The 9650-nt window shown below is 36.5% G+C and overlaps 1 protein-coding gene across 2 annotated transcripts in view; it reads right to left on the minus strand.

Moving 5' to 3' along the window:
• Gckiii (Germinal centre kinase III) overlaps positions 1–8758 on the minus strand; it is a 196434-nt gene extending 187676 nt beyond the window's left edge. For both annotated transcript variants that reach the window (XM_076769609.1, XM_076769608.1), the window contains exon 1: positions 8103–8758. In XM_076769609.1, coding sequence (XP_076625724.1) covers positions 8103–8117 — 15 coding nt within the window. In that variant the 5' untranslated portion in view covers positions 8118–8758. The remainder of the gene's footprint in view (positions 1–8102) is intronic.
• Between the last annotated feature and the right edge of the window lie 892 nt (positions 8759–9650).

The raw sequence follows: 9650 nt of genomic DNA on the forward strand, positions 1-9650 counted from the left end.
CCTAACAATTGTTTGAGTTGTTAACACAGTAACTGAAACTTTTTGTTTCAATAGTAGATACTTAAAAAAAAGCAACTAACTCTTTAATTGTAAGAATGGGATATAAAATGATAAGAGAAGAAACTGGATATCTTGATTCAAAACATCAACGCATAAACGCGTTAGAAGCATAAGTTGCTGGTTTAACAAAGTAGTTATCCAATAATTATGATGGATACAAAAAACGGGGTAAGAAAAGTTTTCTATCGCAATATTCAAAACATTTTAACAATACTGCCCATGTTACAAATAGTGCCCACTGTTATCCCGAATTAAAATAGAGATCTGCTGGGGTGTATGCTCCGATCGACGCACGATATCAACGCCACGACTGTTAATGTAACCTGCTTTCCGCCCACGCGGTCGATCATCGCTTATACGGCGAAACGAAAAAAGAACGATCATCAAAACTTCATCGGTCTAGCCACCTACGTAATAACGGTATACATATACACTACGGCTCAAAAGTTTGGATACAGTTTATTACAAGTTTTTATCAAATTCAGGAACAGGATTTCCTTTCTTGCTCACACTTTAACTCGTTGAATATCTTGAACAATAAAACGTTTCATGAAAGTATTCTTTCTTTCGTATAACAATTTCTCCAGTGTTCCTTTCCATACGTTTTTACAACTATCCTGCAGTAATTCCAAGAAATGTTTCTTAGACCTCCAATTCGTCCCATAACAGCTCGATAAATAAACGATACTAAATTTTTTTCTTACAGTAATTACTTCTATTCCATATAGTTTTCTTCAGTAACGGTCCACTTAATTTTAAAGCTATTACCGTCATAGATTTCTTTAGGAAATGGCGTTTCTAATTTGAAATTTTGTTTCTGAATCGTCATCGCTAATTTCACATTCCTTAAACAAATACTGAACGTTATTTTTCTTTATCACGATTTTTGTGATCTACATTTTCCATATTTCCTGAAAACTCACTCGAGCGTAAATCTTCGATAAATTTAAAAATTCTATCGTTCGACCACGTTGTGGGATAATTAAAAATGTAAATAGCAAAAATTTAGAACACGAATAAAATGCTACTTTGTCGGCAGAGACGGTTTCTTGTTTTCTACTTCAACGGGACTACAAACAGTCTATAAACTTTCGTGGACATTCGCAAGCCTTGTCTGCAAACTCTGCAAACAGTGCGTACAAGTGCACACAAGATTTAAAAGATTCCTTTATATCCTGATACTGCGCAACAGATATTTTTGCTGATCCTAATACTTCTCGAGGAAACAGTCTGTAGCACTTCAGATGGGACATCCTGTATATACACGATCTTGGCAGGTACAGAATGGCGCGTATCGCAAGCACCTCCTGAAATTCTCGCGTCGATAAACTTTACAGGGAACAACCGTCGGCGACAACCGTGCACACACGAACGTTTATATGTTTGTTTATGCACATTTCTGTTAACCGAGGTGCGAGCTAGGCTTTCCAGGCTACGATAAGAATAACGACACCGATAACAGGGTCTGAGCGTGTGCGTGCAAACGCTCGTAGACGCGTACGGTGTGCTATCGTTTTGCGTGCAACGAGTTTCTAGTTTTCATAATTTCGAGCCACGCAGTCCAAACGAGTTTCCTCATGCCCGCCACTTTTCTATCACGGATTCGTAAATTTCGCTCGGCGAATACGTCGCTCGGAATAATTGAAGTACCACCTACTCGCGTGACTTCTCGTTTAAGTACTTTAAAAGCTTTGCAGAATTAATCGAGGACACGATCCTCTAATTGTTTCGGCCAGTGTACGGTCGCGCTAAGTCAAAATAATTTTAATTCACACCGTATTCTCGTACAATCATTCACTTTTAGATCTAAAACGAATCGTCGTTGAAGAAAACAATATGAAATAGGAGCAATATTTTGTAATAAAATTAAAAAATTATTACTCGACATTCTTACAAAGTTTCTAAACGCTGTATATTCTAGACTTAGTGATTGATGAATTGCTATACCGTACAAATTATTAAATTAAAAGGATAAACAAAATTTGTATTTCATAAATCATATTTACTAAAAATATAAAGCCTCGAAAATATTTTTTTTAAAATTTTTCTTTATCTTTAAAATTGTAGAAGTTAAATTTGAGAGTGTTCGAGCGCTTATATTTTACAAAAATTGTTCTTTAACCGTATCTTTTTATCATGTTATTGAGATCTGAGAAAAGTAACAGTCATATTTAACTTATCATTGATTTAGTGAGTAATGGTCACAATGCCTTGGAACTAATTGCAGTATACAGTACTGCATCGACGTGAAACTAACATATGTATATGAAATTTAAGAAATTGACGAAGTACAATAAAAGAAGTTGTCAAGATTGTACAGATTTATAAATTACTGGTAATGAAATAGTTACAAAAGTTAATAGAGTTACGAAGATTATTGACAATATTGCATATTCTCGTTCTTAATGCACGGTATTGTCTTTCTTAATGCAATCAAACGAAAACTTCCATATTTCATGTTGAAGAGTTTGGACAAGACTTTGTTCTAGAAACTGGTTGAACTCAAAATGAGTCACTCAAAGGGATTTACAGTTGTAATTGACTCGAGTCAACAATTACTCAAATTAAAAAAAAAAAACAGAAATAAAATCGCAAAGTTGCAAATATCCTTAACGTTGACTAATGCCAGAAACGGGGCAGTACTATAATCGCGTTTAACTGGCTTTCGCAGAAATAATATCTATGCTAATTACGAATAACGTTTTGAAAATATCACGAGATTTCAATTGCTACCACTAATAACTAACGTTGAAAGCACTTAACTTAAATGAATATGAAAAAAGTGTGCACAAGGATGTGAACATAAAATGGTCACCGTCGAGAAGAACGTCGCGCAACTCGTTAACTCAAATAGGGTGCTTCAAAGTTTAAAGGACCGCGAAATCGAGAACCCAATGGATCGCGCTGAAGCACGGAACCGCTTCGAAAGTAAGTATATAAACACATTGTTGTAAAGAACACGAATGTTCGATATGGGAGAAAGAAGCCGTACGATCGACGACGAACGAGTGGGTGCTGTTTGAAGGGAGAACCACGACGGAATCCCGTCCTGGACACTCGTATATATTCCATCTCGATCGATATGACCAGGTAGCAGGTGTCTTTGTTCGTAAGGGCTACCACTTTTACTCCTTTTTCACAGATCGGTGTTTGCACTCTGGCTGATGTCCCTCTGTGCGCTCAAGCGCAGGTGCAACACGAATTGTGTGTAAGTTTAATGAACTAACTTTCTGCATTACGGTGAACTAAAACCATCTAAAACACGAATACACCCCATACACCTCGTCGAATGGTTTAACGTAGCCCATGTTAAAATTTAATAAAAACTAACGAAACTATTTGTATTAACAATGAAATGACAATTATTTTAGAAACAAATTTCTAACGAAAGAAGTATTTTGTAATACTTTGAGGAACAAAATACTCTAATGTGTGTAATTGTTTACGTCCTTGTTCCAATCATAGTACCGAATATTATGTACGTTATTGGGTGTATCTTTTGTGGAAAAGTACAAAGAAAGCATAAAATCTATTAATATTTTTAAAAAAGTAAGCTACGCGTATTTTAGTGAAGAATATGTAAAAATTGCAAAAATATTCGAAAAGTTGATCCTTGACCCCGTAAACTGAGAAAACCCCAATAAAAATGGTCCAACTTTCAAACAGTCATAATTCCTACAATACTGAATATAATTCAATGAAACTTTTTTTCTGAAGTAGAGCTCATGGGTACCTACAGAAAAGTATTACACAACCATTCTACAGGAGGTCAAACAATATTACTAAAAATGAAAAACCAATTTTTAAGAAAAGTCGACAGGGGGTAGGTGCCTAAATTTTTCGACAAAATTAAAAAATTTCAAATCGTTCTAAAAAAATTATTTTTAGTTGCAGGGGTCAATTACAATCATTTTTGGTCATTACACATACCCTCGAAATCCTACTCAGTTCCGAGGAAAAAATTCCTTACCGAAAATATAATTTCAGGCTAGAAATGCTTCCCTGAAATTTCATGCGAATCTTTAAAATGGCATAACTCCTGAACGGATTGGACGATTTTAATGTTTAAAAAAGCAAACTACGCGCATTTTGATGGAGAATATATGGGAATTACAAAAATATTCGAAAAGTTGTTCCTTGACTCCGCAAAATGAGAAAAACCACATAAAAATGGTCCAATTTTCAAACAGCCATAACTCCTACAATAGTGAATATATTCCAATGAAACTTTTTTCTGAACTAGTACTCATGGGTACCTACAAAAAAGTATTAGACAACTTTTCTATAGGGTGTCAAACAAAATTACTAAAAATGAAAAACGAATTTTTAAGAAAAATCGACAAGGGGGTAGGTGCCTAAATTTTTCGGCGAAATAAAAAAATTTCGAATCGTTCTAAAAAAAATATTTTTAGCTAGGGGAGTCAATTGCAACTATTTTTGGTCAATACACATACCTCCGAAATCCTTCGTGCTTTCGAGAAAAAAATTCAGGAAGGTGGACGAATTTTTCGATAAAATTAAAAAATTTCAAATCGTTCTGGAAAAATTATTTTCGGTTGCAGGGTTCAATTACAATCATTTTTTATGAATACCATACCCCCGAAATCCTATGTTTTTTCGAGAAAAAAATTCTTTACCAAAAATATACTGTGTGGCTGGAAATGTTTCTATAACTTTTTAACGAAGCCTCAATCAACAAATTAGTATCCTTGATTTTCGTCTTATTTTGGCCTCTAGAATCTCCCATTAAAATTTTTCCCAGGGGTGACCGAACACTTAATCATGTTTTACTATTTCTATTCGGAAATTTACCTTTTATAGATGATACGATTTTTGAAACTGATAAGTAAAGACGATGGAAGAAATCGGTTGGCTAAATCGTACCTTTTACACTCATAATGAATTAATTCGTTCTTGGCAAAACGTTTAACAAGTACTGATGGATGTCCTAAGAATCAAGTTATAAGTTTAAATATTAATTTGCATACAAATTAGTACTGAATATAAGCTAAAATATCTTAGCGGTACATTATCTTCTCTACGCATCAATTTAATTTTTCCAAGTTTTAAAAACTGGGATTATCTTAAAGACGAACAGAACTGATTTATCCCGTGGCAACATTTAAGTTGTGCATCCCTGATCTGTGGACTTGGATACGCGACGAAAGTGTCGAAAAGCGAGAAGCGCGGACTCAATGACAGAAAACTGCAGGAAATAGTGTACGCATCGTAATGTGCGAAGATTAATGACAAACGGTGGTGCGTTCTTTCATTAATTTCTCGTTTAAAGAGCCCGCGTGGAGCGGATGAATGACCACACGCAAGCTCGCGCATGTATACGTAAGCGTACACACGCAACACCGTAGTCACGCGTTTTAACGCCCGAGGCAAATTATACAAAGACCATTTTCTTTGCTGCCCTTGAGAGGCACGAGCAAATAACATGGATTAACTACTAACTGGCCACTTTAATTTCTGTGATATTCCTTTATTCTTACGATTCGATTGTCACCAAACTTCTGCTAATCAGACCACCTGGCATTTGGATGAAATTTTTGGAATTTACGGAAGAATGCTAGAACGGGAAGAGAAATAAATCTGGGCAAACAAAAAAATCGCGAGTCCACGCGTACGATTACAGGTTAAATTTCCCCGTTTTGCATTGCACCGACATGGTTGCATATCGAACGAAATCTGATCGCGGCGTATTAATTACCGACCAGTGCTCTTTTTGTTCCGCAGAGGAGTCAGCAGTAATAAATAGACGGCCACGATAAAAGGTAGCCTACCGTGTACGATTGCGACGCGCGCAATATGCGTCACCGTCGACGATAAACGACCAAGAGATAATCTTAAGCCCCAAACTATGCGACAAAACGTCGACAGATAACCGCACAGTAAGTATTTACCATAACACGTTTTTCGAAATGTGCTACGTACAATACGGTTTTTCCGGAAACTCGTCGCTCTGAAGTACGTGCCATTCTAATGTATCAATCAGAGTTAGACAGTAATTGATTAATTTTGGAACTGATTGCGAATAGTAATCATGAAAATCAACACTGAGATTAATTTGTAATCATAGATCAGTAATGTATAAAGATTACAGTTACTTTGATTAGGACCAATAATATAGTATAAATCTGGATATTTTTTAAATAACATTATTCATAATAGATAATATATTATCATTATAAATAATATAATATTATTATTTTGTAATTATTTAATTCTTCAAATACAATTACGTTATCCTATTTCATGAAATAATTTTTAAAATAATAGCTGCGTGTTTGAAATAATAAAATATTGTTAGGAATAGAAACTATATTTGGAATATATAATATTACTAAAGTTTTCAATAGATAAAAAACGAATCTCTTTGCATCAAACAAACAAAAAATTCTATAGATTATAAAAAATAAAACATTCATAATTATACATACATGACTCCTATAAAATATTTACTCAATCAGATAATCAGAAACATTTTGTATATTATATAAATATAGTATATGCACATATGAAACAATATTTACATTAATTATATTAGATTTATTACTGTTAAAAGACACGTTCAAAATAAGAATTGTATAATAAGCATACATTCTAAAAAGATGTTAAAAATCGTTAATAACATTTCTTCATTAACTTATTGATCCAATCAAAGTCAAAACCTAATCATACCGTGGTTAGTGATTAATGAGTTAATCGTATCCAATGATCATAGTCGCCTTGATTACTTATGTTATTCATGATCATGATTACTAGATACTCAGTGACCATAATCAGTGACCAGTAATTATTAACCACCGGTTTGATTACACAATAACTATAATTATTAATCATTAATCAAATTAGATTTATTTAACACTGCTTGCACCCGAATTGGATACATTAATATGCTCCCTTTTTTTCATTTACATTGTGGAAACACGATATGTATCTTGTGACTCTTCATGGGATATGGTTACGTAATATCGCTACAGAAAAACGTTCCAGAAGCAGCAAGTAATCAACGACAGTGACGGGGCTCACGTAGCTATGAATCGCCGGCTTGGGTCGCTTGATTATGATGTAATTGTTTACAATATCATGCTGAAACTCTATGTTCAGACGCGCGAGGGCACGTGTTGTTCTTCCTTTATGCGCGAAATCGGAAAACAAACCTGTGCAAACGCGAGTATCGCTGACCAGAAACACTTTACGAATACTGTCGGCTATGAGACATAAACGACGTTCCAAAACGTGCTTTTAATAAATGTTTATCTCAAAAAAAAAAAACAGTTTTATTATAATCGAGAGTACGATTCTTTTGTGATACCTTAAAATGTTCTACTCGTACGAAATTCCGTTTCTTTTTAGACTATAAATTACCAGCAACGTGCGAATCAGAAAACGACTCTGGTCCACAGATAGAAAGAAATTCGTGCGTCTGCGAACTGTGCCACGTCGTCGCATATCGATGCAAACAAACCGGATTACGGATTATACTTAAAGGCACGTAACGACATCATTGACCAACAACGGATCGATGTTTGCGCCGATCACGGAAACGTTCCCGCGCGAAGGCGACACAAAATTATCGCGCGCGATACGTTAACAACCGAGTCAGGATGTTTCTGGTATCACGTGGAAGGAAAGAAAGAAAAGTGCACGGTTGTTCGACAGGCAGCGTGACATTATCTCACATGTCCCGATGCGACCAATAGATAATACGTCCGTTCGAGCTGGTTTAGGTGCATCTCTCGTGTCACGCATTTCATGGGAACGAGCAACTATGTAAAAAAAAGATTGCTCGATGCATCGAAGGGGAAGAAGACTTTGATAAAACGTAGGTCACAGCGACAGAGAAAGGAAAGGATGAGAACGAAGAGATGCAGAAAGCAGGGAAGGAGGGGAGTTGATAACATGCCAGCTGTGCTGCGCAGTAACGGAGGTTAGGTTAGAATTGGCGTTTGGGGGTCGCGAGGTCAGCCCACGGGATCGAACGACTCAAACGAAACAGGCAGCGTACAAACGATGCCAGTAACGAAACTTACCTCGTTGAAGGCCATCTTCTTAGTTATGCTTCCGGACTCGCGGCTGCTTCCGGCACCACCTTGCCCCACCGCTTCTGTCGAAGAGTATCGTCTCCCGGAGCCGCCGGGCTAGTTATTCCAGCAGCAGCTGATCTCGCCTGTCCAGATATCCAGGGGAGGACGAGAGCGCATTGAAGCCGCGCAAAATCCCACTCGCGGCACACCAAGCACGAGCACCCAGACGACGACGACGACGACACTCGCGACCGACCTGTCTCGTAGCCCTCCGCGACACACATACGTCACGGAAGAAACGACCGAACACCTTTGCGGGGGAGCACCTTACGAAACACCTTTCGATCGACTCGCACGCGATATCTCGCGCGATTACCGTATCCCTCTGTCGAGCGAACCGCCGTGCCCAGGATAATCTGGCATTCCTCAGGTGGGCACCGAGAGCACCTTCGCCGACGTTCGAAATACCGCAGCGGCTATGTACCGGCGCTGTCGTGCCCCACAATTATCGCGGCGCGTTACCAACGGACTGTCACTTTACGACACGCGTACATCGATCGCCACGACTTAACCAATTCACCGTGAACCGTTTCTCGCACTGTTTTTTTTACGTATTTATATCCACCGCAGAACAATCCGCAAACAGAGGAGCGCCATCTTGGTTTCTGCTGTCGCGGAACGAGTCGAATGAAATGCGCGCGACGTCGACACAGCTGTGAACGGGTGTCACTGGGCATCGGATCACCGTGGTTTTTCGGAACGCATGTAACGCCAGCTACTTTTCAGTCACGTTCTTTCGGTGCGTTCGGTTTAGTTGTTCACGTATTGAAAGCATTTATGCTTACTTAGTATTACGTACATACATGATTAGTATTAAACGCTCAATGTAAACGATGGTGTAACAAGTTGATACATTACGTCTTAAGATGTATAAAACTAAAATAATACGCGTATTAAATACTTTTGCAGCATTTTAAACATGGTATATTTTAAAAACAGTTGCATTAAGGTTAGGTTTGATTGCGTGTGTATTATAACATATGTTCGTATCATTTATCAAATTCAATAAAATATATGGTACATCATGAAAGTACACTATACAAACATGCATTGTTTTAGAATTTTGCTTTTATAAACAAATGTTTTTAAGAATAGACTGTAAAAAATATTGTGATTATTTTTTCTTACTACGTTGATAAACTTTTATAAATCTAAATAATGTGTTAAATAAACATGTAATACATTTCCCCATATTCATTTTCATGTATTTCAGAAAATGATGAGCATATAACATATTGTATACTCTAAATAATTGTATATTCTATTTGTATCTTATTCATGCTTTGTATTAATATACTCTTGATATAAACAAAATAAATACAGTGTAAACTAAATGACATCACAATAAGTCATAAAATTATTAGCACAAGCAAACAGGTGATAATAATACACAGAATAAGAAGACCGTAAAAGTATTTTAATATCCTTTTATTTAAAAATGGATGTCTTAGATCTTTCACTAAATAATGTTTTAAAATTTCAAAACAGCAAACT

This window comes from Colletes latitarsis, chromosome 7 (genome assembly GCF_051014445.1).
Source record: "Colletes latitarsis isolate SP2378_abdomen chromosome 7, iyColLati1, whole genome shotgun sequence".
NCBI lineage: Eukaryota > Metazoa > Arthropoda > Insecta > Hymenoptera > Colletidae > Colletes > Colletes latitarsis.